The following is a 20179-nucleotide window of genomic DNA, read 5'->3' on the forward strand; positions in this document are numbered from 1 at the left end:
AAGTCACTGTCAGGGCCCTTAGTTCAAGCCCAGGACCAGGAAAAAAAAGGGAGGGGGGATGATCTTTTGATCATTTTGAAGCAAGGAGGAAGACCAGGACAGAGCAGTCATGTTGGGTTGTCTGAGGAGGAAGGACAGACCAGTATGACAGGACACAGTGAGTAGAACTGGACGTGTGGTCCAGAAGGTAAGAAGCCACAGAGAACACAGGCCTTGTAGACACCTGCAGAAAGATGCTGGCTTTATTATTAAGAAGTCCAGTTTCCTATTGCTGAATAACAAGACAAAACAAAACAAAAATGAAACAAACAAAAACCAAAGCCCAAGTGGTTTAAAGCAGTGATCACGTTGTGTTCTCTCGCACAATTCTGGCTGGGTTTGGCGGGGTGGTTTTGTTTCACATTAGGCCCTTAGGATCTGCACCTTTCTAATCTGATGCAGTCAAGATGGGTCAGTCCTAGCAGGGAAGGCGGCGGGGATGGGGGTGGGGGGAGAGTAGGAGGGAGGAGGAGTTAACAGAGAAGACTAGATAGCTAGATTCTGCATCAGAGGCATGGTTAGGGCTCTCTCTTCCCAGTTTCTCCTCCTCTTTTTTCTTCCTCTAATTGTTCCTCTTCCTCTCCTCCAGTTTCAAGGGGTTTCATGTGATTTCTACAAGACAGGTAGAGCACTCATCTGAGAGTTCTGGGATTCTAAAAGAACGAAAAGAAACTGCCCCAGTACTAGTAACACAGTCACTCACAGACAGACAGACAGACAGACAGACAGACAGACAGACAGACACACACACACACACACACACACACACACACACACACACACACACACACACACAAAAGGTTAGGAGTATAGCTCAAGTATTAGGATGTTTGTCCAACTAATAAAAGGTCTTGATCTCATACCCCAATGCTGTCAGCTCTCCCCTCCACAGGAAAAAAAAAATATATATATATATATATATATATATATAATGTATATGTTTTCTGTGAGAAGTCCAGTGTTAAAGTCACACAAGTTGTTGAATTAGAAAAATACATAACTCTATTTAAGAATTTAAGAATGCACTAGAACTCCGGGCAAAGCTCAAGTGGTAGATTGCCAGCTGTGAACAAAAAAGCCAAGCAAGCACTTGTGCAGAGTTTAAGCCCTATATCAGTACAAAAAAAAATAGGAATAACTTAATTTACTTATAAAGATGAAAATGTAAGCTGAGTGTGATAGTGTATACCTATAATCCCAGCACCTGGGAGAATTCTGAGTTTGAAGCCCACCTAGAATATATATTGAGATCCTGTCTCAAAAAGCAAACACAGAAGAAAAGTAAAACTTGCTACATTATATAAACAATAATTCAAAATATTTTTTTCCTATTCTTGAGTTAGAGAGGACTTCTCCTTTTCTTCCTCCTCTTCTACCTCCTCTTTTCTCTTCTCTTCTTCTTTTTTGTTAACTGAAGATAAGAGTCTCATAGACTTTCCTGCCCAAGCTGGCTTCAAACTGTGATCCTCAGCCTCCTGAGTAGCTAGGATTCTAGGCATGAGTCACCACCCACCTGACTTTTTCTTCTTTTTAAAAAAAAAAAAGAAAGAAATTAATCACTACTTCTTTGTCAAGAAAAGGAAAACATGGCTTAGTCCCTTTTCAGTGCAGAATATAGTTGTCCAGATCTCTGTTGGGTAAGGGTCATAAGGGTGGGGAGAGGTTTATTTTTGTTGTTGTTTTGTTTTTAATTGAAGTAGAGACTTTACCAAATCTTCTTGACAGATTCATGCATTTACCAACTGGAACAGAATTGTAGATTGCCAGGCTGTTCTACCTTTAAGCCCTCTCTTGGTACAGAGTTGGCAAGGAGACAGCAGATTTTTCTTTTTGAAGTGGCCATAGATTTGCCTCTTCCTTCTGTAACTCATTAAATAAGTAGTTCACATGAGTCACCAGGCCAGGCTGCTAGAGGCTTGAGATATTTCCAAGAAAACTGGAATAAAACTGCCATCTCTGAAAAAAGCAAAACTCTTTTTGAGAAGTTAAGACACACTTCCAACTGCTTGCTTCTGCACTGTAATAATTAAAATGTGTGTGTGGCATTGCAGCCAATATTCTCTTGACTTGCTCTTGTGTCTAAGAAACATGGGCATGAATTGGATTCAGCAAATCTGAATTTAAAATCCTCCTTCACTATCTGTGCCAGCAACGAAGTACTCCAGTTTATGGTCACATTGTACTTACAAATTTATAGAGTTGCTTGGATTTCAACTGGGTGCAAGGCCATATTTTCTAGCTTCCCTTGCAGCTAGGTTTACCAAGGCAGCTAAGTTCGGCTCAATGGGATTTGAATGCAAAGGATTTTCAATTTCTGTTCATCTTCTTCACCTGATGGAGACTAGGTGCTAGAGGACCTGAAATAGACACAATGGGCTGAGAAAAGATATGGAAATAAACATTAATTAAGTCCTTGTTTTTGTGGCTGCTTTTTTGTGGTTGCTTTATTACAGCACGATATAATTTGAAGATTGTGTGAGAAAATGTACAAGAGGACCAAAGCCCAACACCCGAAAGGTACACCATTAAGGTTTGTCATTTTTTCCTTCAGCTACTTACAAACATGCATTTCATGGGTCTCTTCCATGAACTTAGAAAACTCGGAGACTGAATATCAAGCAGCAGAGTAATATGACTTTCCATGGATAGAAGACACTTCATTATAAGACACCGCAGGAGCCTTTTGATTAAAATCAGAAAACAACCATACTCATAAGCTGATGTTAAATGATCCAACAGCATTCCCCACTACAACTCCAGGGTCCAGCACAAGGCCCAGCTCGTCATAGACCTTCAATATATTTATCAAAAGAGCAACTATTCAACCACAGACTATTCTGAGCAGGAGTGGTGAGGGTGCCACTCTTACTGTGATGATTGATTGATGCTGTATAGGTGCAAATCCCTGCCAAATGCTTGACCTACATACGAAACACACTCAGATAAAAAGTTCCCATCCGGGCTGGGAATGTGACTTAGTGGTAGAGTGTTTGCCTTGTATGCATGAAGCCCTGGATTCAATTCCTCAGTATCACACAACAGAAAAGAACCAGAAGTAGTGCAGTGGCTCAAGTAGTAAGTGCTAGCCTTGAGCAAAGAAGCTCAAGGACAGTGCCCAGGCCCTGAGTTCAAGCCATATGACTGGCTAAATAAATAAATTTGCATCCTTGAGGACCAGTGCTATGTCTGGTCCTCTCTCTATATATATCCAAAGTACCTGGAACAGGGTTAAGATTAAGTAAAGAGCCAGACACTGGTGGTGTACACACCTGTATGCCTGGCTGCTCAGGAGGCTGAGATCTGAGGACTGAGGCTCCAAGCCAAGTTGGGCAAGAAATTCTGTGTAACTCACATTTCCAATTAATCAACAAATGCCAGCTTGACTAGGATACTTAAAAACTGAGACTGCTTAGCAACTTGACGACTTTAACCCAGACCTGACTGACTATGTTTTGAGGCTTTACTATTTTAAACCCTAGAAGGACACTCAACAAAGGAGGACATGTATCAAAGCAAGGGACGCAATTTGCTAAACTGACTCCATTTGTCAGAGCAGCCTTTGATCAAGTGACACATACAGCCAAGCAACTGGAAAAAGTTGAATAGAATAATTTCTTCTACTTATGAATTTTTTTGGATCCTACCCAGTTCTATAGACTAACTGGCTACTTTTGTTTTTCTTTCCCAGCTTCTTAAGAGTTCACAGACTGTTCAAAAGCTATCCTTCCTGAGGTAGAGCGAAGGAAGGGGTGACATTGTCCAAGAAGCATTGTACTTATAACCTGACTTTTAGAATTGTAACCCTTCTGTACAACTACTTAATAACAAAAGAATAATCTATAAAACACAAAAAATACATTTTAACAGGAAAAAAGTCCCATTCACATTTCCTTTCCCCCATCTGTGGTGTAGCTAGAACTTTAGATCTTTATGGGAAACAAAGACTTTTCTTAGACTCTTTGTTGTTGGTCCCTTAGTTGTTTACACCTGGAATCCTACATACTTGAGAAGCTGAGATCTGAGGATCATCATTTGAAGCCAGCCTGGGACTGGAACTCTTAAGTCCAATTAACTGGCAAAAAGCTGGAGGTAGAGGTGTGGCTCAAGTGGTAGAGCACCAACCTTGAGCAAGAAGGCCACAAGAGAGCTTGAGGCCATGAGTTCAAGCCCTAGTACTGGTACCCCGGACCCCCCCCCCAAAAAAAAAAAAGACATGTGTTTAAACAGATTAACAAATCTTCAGTCTTCAGGCTTGGTTAATATTTAGGCCAGGGGAGAGCCTCCAGGTAGATGATAAAAGTTCTTCTTCTAGCTGATCTGCAGTACCTTTCACATCAAATCCTGCCGCCCTTCCCCCAGGGGTAAGAAGACCTGTGAACTGCCAGTGCTGTGCCTCACTGGTGCCTACGGTGGCTGAGGCTGATCGTGAACCCTTCAGTGTGGGCTGGCTCATGCTTCAGTCTTGAAGGTTTTTCCCCTACTGTGTCTGCCTTTTGTCTCTCATTACTTGATCTAGGACCTGCCACTTTGGGGAGTGTCTCTCTGATGATGAAGATACTATTTGAAACATGATGTGTTCACAGGGATATTTGTAGATGTAAAACAAGCAGGTAAGGATAATAAAAGTTCCAAGTGAGAAAAAGGGCCTTTTGTGCAGCTTGTTTTTCTCTGGTTTGTTTCAGAAATGCTGTCATTTTGGTAGCTCTGGATTGGTGGCTGACTTAAAGAAACGGAAAGCTGGCAAAGTACAATAGCTCAGGCCTATAATCCTAGCAACTCAGGAGGCTGAGATTCAGAGAACCACAGTTTGCCACCAACTGGGGAAGAGAACTCCTCAAGAAACATTAACAAGCCGGGTACTGGTGGCTCACACTTGTAAGCCTAGCTACTCAAGAGGCTGAGATCTGAGGATCACGGTTCAAAGCCAGCCCGGGCAGAAAAAGTCCGTGAGACTCTCATCTCCAATAAACCACTACAAAACCAGAAGTGGTGCTGTGGCTTAAGCGGTAGAGCACTGGCCTTGAGCTGAAGAACGCAGGGTTAGCGCCCAAGCCCAGAGTTCAAGCCCCACGACTGACAAAAAAAAAAAAAAAGAAACATTAAAAATATTAACCAGAAAAAAGCAAGGGTCAGAGGTACGGCTCAAGTGGTCAAGCAAGCACCAGTCAAGCAAGCAAGCTGAGTGAGAGAGCAAGGCCTAGTTCAAACTGGCAAAGTTAATTAGTTCATTAATTAAATTAAGTTAAAATGGAAACAAGCTGCATATGTGGTTCAGTAACAGGGAACATGCCTAGCATGTACAAGATCTTGGTTCTATCCCCAGCAACACACACATACACACACACACACCATACATTAATGAAAATACAGTAAATATAAATTAAAGAAAATACAGTAAAAATAAAAACCTGAAATTGATCATCCTTCCATATTTCTTCTCAAGATATACTCCCCCCAATAAGAGAAACTAAGATGTATTTGTTATACACATATGCATATGTGGACACATGTATTCACAGTAGATGTACATGTGTATATATGTATGTGCATATGTGTGCATGCATATATACACGTGTGTATACACGTATCATGTGTGGGTTTATGTAAGCTTTAGAACATTTCTTTTTTTCAGGTAATGAGTACCTTTCTTTTGAACAGTGTCACCTCTTCCATTGTTCTCTCCCAGTTTTTTCCCCTCCCGATCCCCCTGCCCCCACAGGTTGTAAAGTTCATTTTCAACATGGTGTCTAGTGAGTTCACTGATGCATTTGTTCACCTGGCTTTGTCCCACTGTTTTTGTGCTTCCCCTTCCCCTCCCCAAATCAGTTAAACTTAAATACCACACAAAAGGTGCAGAAATAAAAAAAAAAACCAACAGCGACACAGGGGAATAACAGAAAAAAGTACAATTAAAAAACTCTTGGGGGGACTGGGAAGGTGGCTAAGTGGTAGAGTGTTCGCCTTGAATGCATGAGGCCCTGGGTTCAATTCCTCAGCACCACATAAGCAGAAACAGCCGAAGTGGTGCTGTGGCTCAAGTGGTAGAGAGCCACCCTTGAGCTAAAAGAGCTGAGGGACAGGGCCCAGGCCCAGAGTTCAGGCCCCACGACTCACCAAAAAAAAAAAACTCTTGGGCCGGGCGCCGGTGGCTCATGCCTGTCTGTAATCCTAGCTACTCAGGAGGCTGAGATCTGAGGATCTTGGTTCAAAGCCAGCCCGGGCAGGAGAGACCGTGAGACTCCTATCTCCAATAAACCACCAGAAAACCGGAAGTGGCGCTGTAGCTCAAGTGGTAGAGCACTCGCCTTGAGCTAAAGAGCTGAGGGACAGCGCCCAGGCCCAGAGTTCAAGCCCCACGACCGACAAAAAAAAAAAAAAAAAAAAAGTTGGGGGGCTGGGAAGGTGGCTCAGTGGTAGAGTGCTTGCCTAGCATGCATGAAGCCCTGGGTTCAATTCCTTAGTACTACACAAACAAAAAAAGCCTGAAGTGGCGCTGTGGCTCAAGTGGTAGAGCGCTAGCCTTGAGCCAAAGAAGCTCAGAGACAGTGCTCAGGCCCTGAGTTAAAGCCCATAGCAGGCAAAATAAATAAATAAATAAAAATAAATAAAAATATCTCATTTTTTATTTCTTTAGTTCATATGGATGTGTCATTTTATGTGATTATATACACATATCTATTAAGCACTGTCTGTAACCATTATACTTGACCTGCGGATGTGTACTTAATCTTTTTCCTGTCTCCATCCTTTTTTTTTTTTTTGTCGGTCATGGGGCCTGAACTCTGGGCCTGGGGGCTGTCCCTCAGCTCTTCAGCTCAAGGCTAGCACTCTACCACTTGAGCCACAGCACCACTTCCGGCTTTTTTTCTTTTTGCTTATGTGGTGCTGAGGAATCGAACCCAGGGCCTCATGCCTACAAGGCAAGCGCTCTACCACTGAGCCACCTTCCCAGCCCTCTATCCATTCTTTTTAAACCCCCTTTCTTCCCTGATTGTTCCTCTTTCCTGAGACCTGAAACACCAGGGCTCCCTGAGGGCTTTGGGAAATCATGCCAGTCTCTGTCCTTTTCTCTGTAATTATAAGGAAGAATGAGGCTCTTCCGGCTCACCACTCTCGGTCTACCTTTATGGACACTCTTTACAAGAGTCGCTGAAGCCACAAAGGCAATAATACAAGCTGACTTCCTGCAGAATGTCATTCTCAGAGCTATGATGGATTCTACACATGAGTGCTTCGTGCCCAGGGCATACATACCTACATCTACCTCAGCATAAGCAAACTATACAGACAAGAAAAAGCCCTGCCGCATGAAATCTTTCTTTGCCTGAACTTTGTGTCTTCTGAGGTTTGCATTAGATCTTGATGGAAACCAAAGTTTTTTTTTTTTTTTCCAATGAGAACATATAAAGTAAAACAATAAGAGAAAATGTATTTGGGCAGACAGAAAATTTAGGGATAACAGTTCAAGAGGCTGATAGCAAGAATCAAGGGACACTTTCTGGAATTTCCAGCTCTTCCCAAACTCTATGAAGGATAAGTATGATTGGTGCACTGGTGGTATAATCTCAGGGAGGAAAATCGATATCAAGTCTTTCAGTTTAAGATATCCAATCTAGAATCTCAGGTTCATTTAATTTCCCCCCTCTTTCCTCTTTCCTCAGGCAGAAAACCTGCTTAGCGGGCTGAGAAAGTGGCTCAGTGGTAGAGTGCTTGCCTTGCATTCATGAGGCCTTGGGTTGGATTCCTCAGCACCACATAAGCAAAAAGAAAAAAGCCGGAAGTGGCGCTGTGGCTCAAGTGGTAGAGCGCTAGCCTTGAGCTAAAGAGCTGAGGGACAGCGCCCAGGCCCAGAGTTCAGGTCCTATTACCGGACCCAAAAAAAAAAAAAAAGAAAACCTGCTTAGCAAGTGCAAGGCCCCCAGTACTATACATGCATATATGCATGCATATATGCACGTATGTATGTACACATGTATGTATGTGCACATGCATGTGTGTATGCATGTATGCGTGCATGTATGTGTGTTGTGTATGTGTGTGTATGCATGCATGCATGTATGTATGTGTGTATCTATCTATCTTTTTATCTATCTATCTATCTATCTATCTATCTATCTATCTATCGATCTATCTTTTTTCTTGTGCCCATCCTGGGGCTTGAACTCAGCCTGGGCACTGTCCCTGACCTGGTTTTTTTTTTTGCTCAAGGCTAGCATGCTACCACTTGAGTCACAGTTACCCTTCTGCTGAATTGGAGATGTGTCTCACAGATTTTGCTGCCCTGGCTGGCTTTGAAACATGATTCTCAGATCTCAGACTCCTGAGTTGCTAGGATTACAGGTGTGAGTCACTAGCACCTAGCTATCACTGACATCATTCCTATTGAAAACCTTAGCTAAGTAGTATTAATGTATATGAAAGGCTAGCGTCCTGGTGGACACGGGGTGCCCTCAACTATGTATCAAGGGAATACAATACTGATTAGGAAAAATCAAGGAAGGCTTCTAGGAAGACGCAAAAGTTAAGCAGAGCATCAACAAATAGTGAAAGGCAAGTTCAGAGATGGAGATGAGGGACCCAGCAGCACAAAGGGTAGGGAAGAGGGATAGAATGAAGCATGGGGTGACTAAAGGCACTGGGAGGGGTGAGAAAGGAGGGAGGTGGGGGAGAGGGAGTTGGGAGGGGCTGTATCAGGAAAGGGCTGGCCTTTCTACAATGGGATGTTTTCGATTGGTTTTCATGACAGGAGAACCATTGTGACCATGGTGAGAATGGGTTGGAAAAGGTAAAATAGCAAGAAGGTTTCATGAGGAATCCATCGGCAAAATAACACCAGCAGTTCTGATAGCTTGAGCCTTCCAGCATCTCCCATTTACTGAAATGGGGGCGCATCTCCTGCATACCAGCTCTGCCCTACCTTTGGAATTTTATTATATGCCAGTAAAACCATTCCTTTATCTGCACTTCACTCCTTTGCTGTCCTGTGTTTAACCCAACAGTGGCCAAAGTCAACTGTCTACCTGCCATTACACACACAAGAAGTGGCCTATCCTGGGAGGGAAATTCATCACCATGCTGACGTGCTTGCAGATGTGTGTGTATGTATGCATGTATATTCATTAATGGTACTGGGGATTGAACCCACGGCCTTACATTTGCTAGGCAAGTACTTTACCCTTTGGGTTACTCCAGCCTTTTCAGTTTTGTTTTAGAGATAAGGGAGTGCGTACTTTCTTGCGCTGGCCTCAAACTAGGATCCTTCTTCCTCTTGCCTCCAGAGTTGCTGGGATTACAGGTGAGCACCATCCCTTCTAGCTGACAGGTTTTTAAATTTCATGGGGGTCTTTGGTATCATCTTTTGCTATTTCTGTCTTCTGTTCCCAAGTATCCTAGATAAATAGCTCACACCTTTCTTCATAAACCTTCTTCCACAGTCTCATTCTTGCTAATAGACCTTGTTTCCTATTCTATGGTGAAAGCAAAATTAAAGGTCACTTGTGAACCTTGAAGAAGACATTTTCTAGTCATTAAAATAAGGCAGGCACAGAGAGATTAAACATCATCTGCATGATGTCCTTTGCATGAGTTGTGTCAGTTACAACTGATGGGACTGGTTGGCTGGCCTTGGCTGGTGTGGGGAGAGAGGAGAATACAGAGTTTCAGTTCTGCAAGATGAAATATTAAGGCGCTAGTCTGTTGTTCAACCATGTGGGCATACATAACACCACAGAGCTGTGTAGTCACAAGATTAAGAGCAAACTGTATGTCAAGTGTTCTTGTTGATGTTAAGCATAATTTAAAACAAAATGCTTTCCTTCCTGTCTGTATCCTGGCTCACTTTCAGCTAGGTGCACTGTACTCACCCAGATAGATCTCCAGTCCCTACCCTGGCCCACCTGTGTGGCAGTGGATACCTAGGCCAACAGAAGCACTGGCTTCCTCAGGGTGGAGGCATTCAGGGCTAGAAATTGCACCATGGGGCTGGCTGGGCATAAGCAGCAGCTGCTGGGCCCAGGCACCACCCAGAGACTCCGTACCCTGCTGACTTCCTCTACTTCTGGGAGTCACGGGCCCCACCCATGATGCTGAGCCCCGCCCTTCCACACAGGCAGAAGTGGGGGAAGTAAAACAGGAAGGTAGGTGTGGCTAGTGTGAAAAGTCTTAAGAGTTCTTACAAACAGCTTAGTTGCTGCGTGGACCGCTATGAAGAACAAGCTGTGAGACACAGGATGGAATGTACTGAAAGGTGATGTGGCTCATCAGGCAGATGGAGGGAAGACTGGAGTCCCTGGGGAGAATCTGTACCAGGAAACGGAGTGAGCAGGGGAAAGGGAACAAGATCATCATCAGGTGGCCTGGGGTGGGTGGGGCCATAGATGAGACCCAAGGCATCAGGTGCCTAGAGGAAAGAGGCAGAGCTTGGCAATATGACCTTTAATCTTCCCTCCCTCCCTCTTCCATCCTTCCTCCTTCTCTCTTCTTCCTTTTCTTTTCTTTCCCAGTACTAGGACTTGCATTGTTGCTTTGCTTTGTCACTCAAGTTTGGCACTCTACCACTTGAGCCCCACCTCGACTTGTGGCTTTTGGAGATAAAGTGTCTTACAGATTTTTCTGCCCAGCCTAGCTTTGCATTGCAGTGCTCAAATCTCAGCCTCCTGAGTAGCTAGGATTACAGTAAGCCACTGGCATCTGGCTCTCAGTCATTTATTTAAAAGCCAAACAAACCTCTAAAACCTAGTGTATACATGGACCAAAAGAACAGAGCACAGATCTCAGAAATAAATCCCACAGGTTTACAGTCAATTGAGTTTTCACAAAAATACAGAGAAAACACAATGGGGAAAGGACAGTCACTTACATAAGTGGTTTTGGGGCAACTGAGTGTTCACATGCACAAGAATAAAATGAGATCTCTATCTCCAACCTACACAAAAATCGACTTAAAATGGATTCAAAACTTCAGTGCAAAACCTGAAGCCATCAAACCTTTAAATATATAAGGAAAACACACCAGGACAATGGGCTCCCACAATGATTTTTGGTTTTGAATCCCAAAGCATAAGTCACAAAAGCAAGAGGACACAAATGAGAGTCTATCAAACTAAAACCTAACAGCCCCCAAAAACAACCAATAGAGGGGAGAGAGGGTATGGGACAGGAGACAATATTTGCAAATGATACCTGAATGTGATCAATGACTGATATACCCCAAATACATAAGGTACTCAAACAAGTCAGTAGTCAGAAAACAACCTGATTTAAAAATGAGCAAATGAGCTGAACATATATCAAAAGAAGTCATACAAAGGACCAACCATTGTATGAAAAAACGATTCCCCAAGTCATTAGTCATTAGATAAAGGCAAATCAAAACCAAGTTATATCTGTTAGAATGGCTATTATGGAAAAGCCAAGGTAAGTGCTGATAGGGATGTAGAGAAAATAAAACCCTTGTCATTTGTTGATGGGAAAGAATATAAATTAGTATAACCATGGTGAAAAACAGTTTAGAGGCTCTTCAAAAAATTACAAATAAAAGCCAGGCACTGGTGGCCATGCCTGTAATCCTAGCTACTCAGGAGGTTGAGATCTGAGAATCACCGTTCGAAGCCAGCCCAGGCAGGAAAGGCTATGAGACTCTATATCCAATTAACTGTCTAAAAGCTGGCAGGATCTCAGGGACAGTTCCTAGGTCCTGAGTTCAAGTCCCATGACTGGCACTGGTGCGCGCGCGCGCACACACACACACACACACACACACACACACAATTACAAATAAAAGCCAGGTGCTAGTGGCTCCGGCCTGTAAGCCTAGCTACAGGCTACAGGCTGACATCTGAAGATCATGATTTGAAGCCAGCCTGGGTAAGAAACTCTGTAAGACTCATCTCCAATTAATTACCAAAAAGTTGGAAATGGAGCTGGGGCACACATTCTGTCTTGACAGAAAAAGCCAAGTGAGATCACAAGGCTCTGAGTTCAAGCCTCAGTACCCGCCCCTCCCCCTTCCCCATATCACAAATACAACTAGTATACGATCCAATAACCCCAGTACTAGAACATATCTATGAAATGGGGATGTGAAAGTGTGTCTACACTGCCTTGTTCACACTGTAGCATTGTTTATGTCAGCGTTCAGCTACAGACAAAGCGACAGAGAAAACAGCTAGATAAAAATGAGATGCTTATGGAGACTTCAAAAAGATGCAAACCTGGAGGACATTGGGTTAAGTGAAATAAGTCAGACACTGAAAGACAAATACTGCATACTCTCAATTCTCTGCAGAATATTGACTGATTGGCTCATTTACTGATTGAGATAGTCTTGCTATGTTGTTAGTGTTGAATGCCACTGTACCTGGTAGAATCTAAAAGGGCCAAACATACAGAAACAGAAAATAAACGGTAATTATCAGAAACTAGAAGACTGAGGAGATATTGGTCAAAGGGTACAAAATTTCAGCTGGACCTGGAGACTCACACCTATAATCCTAGCTACTCAGGAAGCTGAGATCTGAAGAATCCTGGTTTGAAGCTAAGCCCTGGGCAGAAAGGTCTGTGAGACTTGTGAGATGCATCTCCAATTAACCAGCAAAAGCTGGAAGTGGAGCTGTGACTCAAGTGGTAGAGTGCTAGCCTTGGGTGAAAAAGCAAAAGGACAGCAACCAGACCCTGAGTTTAAGCCCCAGTTCCAACACACACACTATAAACAAAACAAAGTATTGTGTCCATGCTTAAATCCCCAACCAAGCACTGATTAAAGATAAATCTCTAATGGATCCTTTTGCAGGGCTTTAACTGACAGGACTGGCTCTTCACCCCTAGAGCTTTATCACCTAAAGCCACACCTCTATCTAGCCCAGCTTTTTTTGCTGGAGGTGGAGTCTCACGGATTTTTCTGCCTAGCCTTGCTTCAAATATTGATCCTCCAGGTCTCAGTCTTCTGAGTAGCTATGATTACAAGTGTGAGCCACTGGCTCTAATGGAATTTTTAATGCTTTGAATTCTCTTTCTAGTAACATCTGAAAGGGGGGAGGGGAGTACAAACCAAACTTGTATTGATTCTTGGCATGCATAGCATCTCAGATACATTTCCTCTTATCACAAAGACTGCTGTTGAATAAATAGGAAAAGTCATGCTTTTATGTTGTCTATTTTTCAGATCGTGTCTTTATGTTTTTTTTGCCTGGGACTGGTCTTTCTACCTTGGCCTTCTGAGTAGGTTTGTACTACCATGACTGGCTTTTTTTTTTTTTTTTTTTTTAAATAGAGTCTCATTAAATTTTTGCTTTGGTTGTCCTTCAACTGAGATCCTCCTATCTCTACCTCCTGAGTAACTGGGATTACAGGTGTGAGTCAATATGCCTGGCCCTTGTATAGTTCATGTGCCTCTGTTAAAATGGTCTCCTATGTTATCAGGAACAGGCAACAGATTCTAGTGCATTTCTAGTGCATTTCTAAAAGGGTACTTACACAGAAACTGTGGGATAATGCAGTTATTTCTGCCACTATATTTTGAAGTAATTTGTTGTCTGGGGAGGGGGGTTTGGGTGTGTGTGCCAGACCTGGGGCTTGAACTCAGGGTCTAGGTGCTGTCCCTGAGCTTTTATGCTCGCTTTTTTTTTTTTTTGTAAAGATGCTGTGCAGAGGGGTTATAGTTACGAAAGGTAATAAATACCCTTCTTGTCTAGCAGTGTTACCCCTTTTGTTTTTCTCAGACTATTCCTTCCCTCCTCCCCTGCCCCTCCCCAGCCCCCCAGTTGTAAAGTTTATTTCCCCAACATAGTGTCTTGTGAGTCTCCTTATTGCAATGGGTCATCCTGTGATTTCGGCATTTTGTTATTCAACTTCCCTTCCCCAAATGAGATAAATGTATATACAAGATGCAGGGTACCAAAATCAAATATATCATAGGGGGAAGAACATACAAAAGAAACAGAAGAAAATCACATTAGTACATTAAAAACAACAACAAACAATAACCTTATGTCCATATCTTGGGGTTCATTTCGCTTAGCATCATCTTATATGATCATATGTCCGGCTCAAGCTTTATGTTGTACGATTTGAGCCATACCTCCACTTCTGGCTTTTTGATGGTTAACTGGAGATAAGAGTCTCATGGCCTTTCTTGTCTGGGCTAGCTTCCAAGCGTGATCTTCAGATCTCAGTCTCCCTTGGGCTTGGAAGTTGGCTAAGTGGTAGAGCACTTGCCTTGCATGCCTGAGGCCCTGGGTTCGATTCCTCAGCACCACATAAGCAAAAAGAAAAAAGCCAGAAGTGGCACTGTGGCTCAAGTGGTAGAGCGCTAGCCTTGAGCTGAAGAGCTGAGGGACAGCGCCCAGGCCCAGAGTTCAGGCCCCACGACCGGACCCAAAAAACAAAAGAAAACAGATCTCAGTCTCCCAAATAGCTAGGATTACAGGCATGACCCACCACTACCTGGCTTAATCTGTCATTCTTATGCCCTCTTTGCTAGTTTTCTTTGAACATTTGCCTTTACTTTTCCTTCTTCCTACAGCACTATTTCCCTCAGTTACATGGATTAATGTGTCCTTGATAAAATGTCATACAATACAGCAATAGATAACAAATACAAGAAATATTTGAAGTAACCAAAAAGTAGAATCAGGGCTTGAACTCTGGGCTTGGGCGCTGTCCCTCAGCTCTTCAGCTCAAGATGAGCGTTCTACAGCTTGAGCTACAGCACCACTTCTGGTTTTCTGGCAGTTAATTGGAGATAAGAGTCTCACAGACTTTCCTGCCCGGGCTGGCTTTGAACCATGATTTTCAGCTCTCAGCTTCCTGAGTGGCTAGGATTATAGGCCTGAGCCACCAGCAACCTGCTTAAGTCAGTCTTTGATAGAGAAACTGTTTGCCAGTGGAGACCATCTGTTTGGGACCTGATAACTTTAAAATATCTAAAGAGAACACACACACACACAAAAACGTTTAGCATCTAGGCAGATATACTATCTGTAACATAGAAGAGAGATCTGGTCAAGCGCCAGAGGCTCACACCTGTAATCCCAGCTACTCAGGAGGTTGAGATCTGAGGATTGAGGTGCAAAGCCAGTCTGGTCAGTCAGGCCCATGGAACTTATCTCCATTTAACCACCAAAAAGCTGGAAGTAGAGCTATGGCGCAAGTGGCCGGGTGATAGCCTTCAGCAAAACACTGCACCTAAGCCCAGAATTGAAGCCCCAGGACTGGTTAAGAAAAGCAAAGAATAGAATTTACTAATAATACACCTCACCTAAGTAAATAATTCATTTCCCTCTAACAGCCATGTTTATGTATATAAAACCAGCAATATCTTCCTGCAACATTTGCCAGGCATTAAAACAAAAATGTAATCTCTAATCTTTGAAAAATTCCAAGTGACTCATTGAAACGTGTTGTGAAACCAACTGTGAAATGTTTCTAACTACAAACTAACTTTGATCAAAGTCTTAGGCCTGAAAAATCAGAACTTTTGGTTTAATTAAAAAAAAAAAAAAAAAAGACCCAGGTGCCCGTGGCTCGTGCCTGTAAATTGTAGCTGAAATCTGAGGATGGTGATTCAAAGCAAAGCCAGGGGAAGGAAACTGGAAGTAGCTCTGTAGCTTGTGGTAGAGTGCTCCCTGTGAGCTGAAGAGCCCAGGGACAGCGCCCAGGCCCAGAGTTCAAACCCCACAACTGAAAAAAAAAAATTGACAGCGTGCTGAGAAAAAGAGTGAAGAACTGATGTGTGTGTGTGTGTGTGTGTGTGTGTGTGTGTGTGTTGGGGAGATGCTTGTGAAAAAAAAGTGAGATTTGGGCTGGGAATGTGGCTTAGCGATAGAGTACTAGCCTAGCATGTACAAAGCCCTGGGTTTGATTCCTTAGCACCACATAAACAGAAAAACTAGAAGTGGCACTGTGGTTCAAATAGTAGAGTACTAGCCTTGAGCAAAAAGAAGCATTAGGGACAGTGTTCAGGCCCTGAGTTCAAGTCCCAGGACTAGCAAAAATAAAAATAAAAAGTGAGATTTGCCAACATCTCTGGAAATGGCTAGTGCGGTGGCTAAGAGCTCTGGGTTTGAATCCCAGTTTTGCACCTTCCTCCTCCTGTGATTATGGACAAGCTATTCTACCACCCAAAGCCTGAGGGGGAAATCCACAGCTGCGTGTACATCTACAACGGTGCTTAGCAACAAGGAGCACTATGGAAGCATTTGTTAAATGAAAATTGTGAAACTGCCCCCTGTCTCTAAAATACTTCTGGGGACTGGAGGCTCAGCTCAAATGGTAGAGTGCCAGTCATGAACAAGAAAGCATTTGACTCCTTTGAATTCACCAGTATCTTTGAAGAGTTCTGTATTCACATAACCTCAGGAACCCACAGTTCAAAATAATGAATTAAAAGCAGAAATTCATTTGTTCTTTTTTTGGGGGGGTGGGGGTTCAGTCGTGGAGTCTGAACACTGTCCCTCATCTCTTCAGCTCAAGGTGAGTGCTCTACCACTTGAGCCACAGCGCCACATCCGGCTTTTTTCCCCCTGATTATGTGGTGCTGAGGAATCAAACCCAGGGCCTCTTGCATGCAAGGCAAGTGCTCTACCACGGAGCCACCTTCCCAGCCTTTCACTTGTTCTTTGTTAACTTTTGCTCTTATTGATTGATGTGGGGGCTTGAACTCAGGTCCTGGGTAGTGCTCTTGGGCTCTTTCACTCAAGGCTAGCACCCTACCACTTTGAGCCACAGCTCCACTTTCTGCTTTTCTGGCGGGTAATTGAAGATGGGTCTCAAAGACTTTCCCTATCCGTGAAGTCACCAGCACCCGGCTCTAGCTTTCCTTTTATGGAAAAGGGGTAGGTATAACTTATAAGGGTGTGGGAGAGCTTTCCTCTCTTTGACTTTGAGGGCTTAATTTGCATCCTCCACAAGGTCCTCCCAGATAAGGGTTTAGGATTTAGGCTTGCACAGTGCTACTGAAGGCAGGTGTATGTGGGCGTGTGGGGGGAGGGGGTCACTTCTCTGATCCCCTAAACATCATTTGGGGTGAAAATCCTCCTTCCTTTGGGGTGCACATTTCTTCAGATGAATTTCTTTCCTTTTTTTTTTTTTTTTAAATACTATTTTTGTGCCAATCTTGGGGCTTGAACTCAGGGCCTAAACACTGTCCCTTAGCTCCCCCCCAATCCATCCAAGGCGGGTGGTTTTATCACTTGAGCCACACTTCCACTTCTACCTTTTTTGTTAAGGCTTCCTGACCTTTCAGTGCCGGCAGGTTTCGAACCATCATCCTCAGATCTCAACCTCTTTCAAGTAGTTGGGCCCAGAGCTCGAGCCTGTTTCCTCGACTGCTTATTTTCCATGAGTTTTTAAAACCCTTGCGCCTCTAGTCCCATTGCATGTTTCCGACAGCTGGCCTTTCACCCTGTCCCCCACCTGGCAATCAGCGTCCTGGGCTGGAAGATCTCCTCCCCCCCATCAACGAAGACGGGGTTCACCTGTGCTGGCTTTGCTTCCAAAGGGCTGCAGCTGTGCTGTCAGGCTCTGCAGTAAAGTCGAGGTCAACACATGGCCAGGCCTGTGCATGTGCCTAGAGCAATTCCTTTCTGAGGTGCCTCGTGCAGGGTCGGGGCTCCGGGGGGACCCTCTCCTCCCCACCCCACCGCGGGTCCGGTGCACCCCCTCCCCCTTCCCCGGCCGGGCCGCAGCGCGCCGCGACCCCGCTCCGCTCCACGCCCCGCTCCACGCCCTCGCTCCCGACTTCCTTTCTGGGCTCCGCATAAAAGCCGGGAAGTTGCCGGACGGCGCCGCGGGCCGCGTCTCCGCACTGGGCATGCTCCGTGGCCGGCCGCCCCGGGCAGGGCTTCGCGGAGCGCGCGGGGCAGACAGCGGCTGCGGGGCGCTGCGGTCCCCACGCGGGCTCCGATCCTTCCCCCTCCCCGCCTGCCCGGGCTCTCCTCCGCGTCCCCGGGGCCCGTCGTGGGGCTCCGGCACCGCTGCCTGGACGTCCAGATCGCAGCCATCTCCGGGGCCGGCGGGTGGTTTGGGGGTGTCGGGGGGAACGTAAGCTATGCAAATGATGACCAGGAACGTGTTGTTAGACATGGAGGAGGAAGAGGACGAGGACGACGGGGACATCGGTGAGTGGCCTGGCGGTGGGGGGGGGGGGTGCGGGGACCCCGTCCGCACCGGCGCGAGCGGGGAGCCCCGCGTCCCGGCTGGGACCGCGCGCCCGCCGCTGCCGGCCGCCTCCGGGCTCCCCGGCGGGGTGTGGGGGGGTCCTGGCTGGGGGTGTGGGTGCGTGTTGGGGGGGGCCGGGAGCGCAGCCCCCGCCCCGAGCACTCGGAGGGCGCCTCCGCGCGCGCGGAAGTCGGCGGCGCGGGGAAAGAACTTTGGGGTCATTTCCTGCGCCTCCCGCCGGGCTCGGGGATTCCGGGGCGCAGGGGCGGGGGCCTCGGCTCCGGGGTCCGGGGTTGGCGATCCGCGGGAATCCGGGTTTAAAGTGAAAGCGGCGGGGCGGGGCGCGGCGGGAGGGCGCGGCGACCCCCGCCTGGGCGGGAGGGAGGGAGGGAGGGAGGGAAGGAGGGCGGGCGAGGCGGGCGGGCGCGGCGACCCTCGCCGGGGCGGGCTTCCCTCTCCCGGCCGCCGGATCGCAGCTCCCGGCCCGGGGAGGGGGGCGCTTCCCCTCGTGCTGGGGGAGGGCCCTGCAATGTGGGGTGGGGGGGTGAAGCCGGGGAGCCCCCCCTTCCCCCCCTCTTTGCGTAACTTGCCGGGTGCTGGAGGGAACGGAAGGCCGGTTGTTGAAACAACAAAGCGGACCGAAGGGTGGGCCAAGGGACCCGGGACGGACCGAAGGGTGGGCCAAGGGACCCGGGACCGAGGCCAAGCCCCGCGAGGGACGCAGTCCCAGCACCGCGGGTCGGGTGGAGTCTGCGGTGACCGGGATTCGGGGCCCGGGGGGCTGCACCGCCCGTGCGTCACAATCGGTTTTAAAACCGATCCGTGGACTACACAGGAGGAGGGGTGGGGTGGGGTGGGGTTAGGGAGTAAGGGGGTGGGGTGGGGGGTCAGGGAGTGAGGGGGTGGGGGTCAGGGAGTGAGGGATGGGGTGGGAGTCGGAGTGAGGGGGTGGGGTGGGGTGGAGGTTAGGGAGTGAGGGGGGTCAGGGAGTGAGGGGGTGGGGTGGGGGTCAGGGAGTGAGGGGTGGGGTGGGGTGGAGGTTAGGGAGTGGGGGGTGGGTGGGGTGGAGGTTAGGGAGTGAGGGGGTGGGGTGGGGGTTAGGGGGTGAGGGGGTTAGGGAGTGAGGGGGTGGGGTGGGGGTTAGGGAGTGAGGGGGTTAGGGAGTGAGGGGGTGGGGTGGGGTGGGGGTCAGGGAGTGAGGGGGTGGGGGTGGGGTGGGGGTTTGGGAGTGAGGGGGGTGGAGGGGTAGAGTGAGGAGTGCACTGAGCAATCCTGCAAAATGAAGAATGGAGGGGTGGGGTGGGGTGGGGGTGGGAGGATGAGAGGGTTTGTAGCCCTGGTTGGGATGCTTCCTTGAGCTGCAGCTCCCTTGTGCAACTACTTTAAGATAGGTATCCAAGAACCCTTCCCTCCCGCGAGTTCTTCCAGCCTTTTGGGCTCAAAAGTTTAAAAGTAATGGGATTTTAGGCGGGGGGGGGTGTGTGTGTGTGTGTGTGTGTGTGTGTGTGTGTGTGTGTGTGTGTGTGTGTGTGTGTGTGTGTGTGTGTGTGTGTGTGTGTGTGTGTGTGTGTGTGTGTGTGTGTGTGTGTGTGTGTGTGTGTGTGTGTGTGTGTGTGTGTGTGTGTGTGTTCTTCCTTTCACATTTTGACTGGCCACTCATTTAATGGAGAAGAACTTCCTTGTCTCTGGACAAATTAACTCCATTCGAGGAGGACGTTATGTATTTGTGTATTTATTTATGAGGAGAGGAGCCATTTATCAAGTATCCATCTCTGTGGGAAGAGCGAGCTGTATTTCTGTGAATGTGTGTGCAGGTACTGGAGCTTGACCTCCGGGCCTGAGTGCTGACCCCTAGTTTTTTTGCTCAAGGCTAGTGCTCTACCACTTGGGCCACAGCTCCACCTCCAGCTTTTTTGGTGGTTAGAGATCTGAGTTCTGGCCTTGCATCCTCCACTCTCAGCCCTTGAATACATTTAGGATTAGA

The 20179-nt window shown here is 46.5% G+C and overlaps 1 protein-coding gene and 1 long non-coding RNA gene across 6 annotated transcripts in view; one reads left to right on the plus strand and one right to left on the minus strand.

Annotated features, from left to right (window-relative positions):
• Positions 1-241: 241 nt before the first annotated feature.
• Positions 242-18961, minus strand: LOC138839819 (uncharacterized). 4 transcript variants are annotated; one of them, XR_011376021.1, is made up of 4 exons: positions 18786-18961; positions 2599-2719; positions 2227-2396; positions 242-651 (listed from the first exon to the last, which is right to left on the minus strand). It is a non-coding gene; the product is annotated as an uncharacterized lncRNA (long non-coding RNA). The 4 variants fall into 4 exon arrangements; XR_011376020.1 differs by having other exon boundaries at positions 2227-2415; XR_011376022.1 differs by lacking the exon at positions 2599-2719.
• Positions 17860-20179, plus strand: part of Ano6 (anoctamin 6) — a 172112-nt gene continuing 169792 nt past the window's right edge. Inside the window, exon 1 of one of the 2 annotated variants that reach the window (XM_070039342.1) lies at positions 17860-18155. In XM_070039342.1, coding sequence (XP_069895443.1) covers positions 18086-18155 — 70 coding nt within the window. In that variant the 5' untranslated portion in view covers positions 17860-18085. The remainder of the gene's footprint in view (positions 18156-20179) is intronic. The other variant, XM_070039345.1, reaches the window with a different exon arrangement.

Source organism: Dipodomys merriami, unplaced genomic scaffold (assembly GCF_024711535.1).
Source record: "Dipodomys merriami isolate MVZ:Mamm:240054 unplaced genomic scaffold, mDipMer1.0.p SCAF_10, whole genome shotgun sequence".
Taxonomy (NCBI): Eukaryota; Metazoa; Chordata; class Mammalia; order Rodentia; family Heteromyidae; genus Dipodomys; species Dipodomys merriami.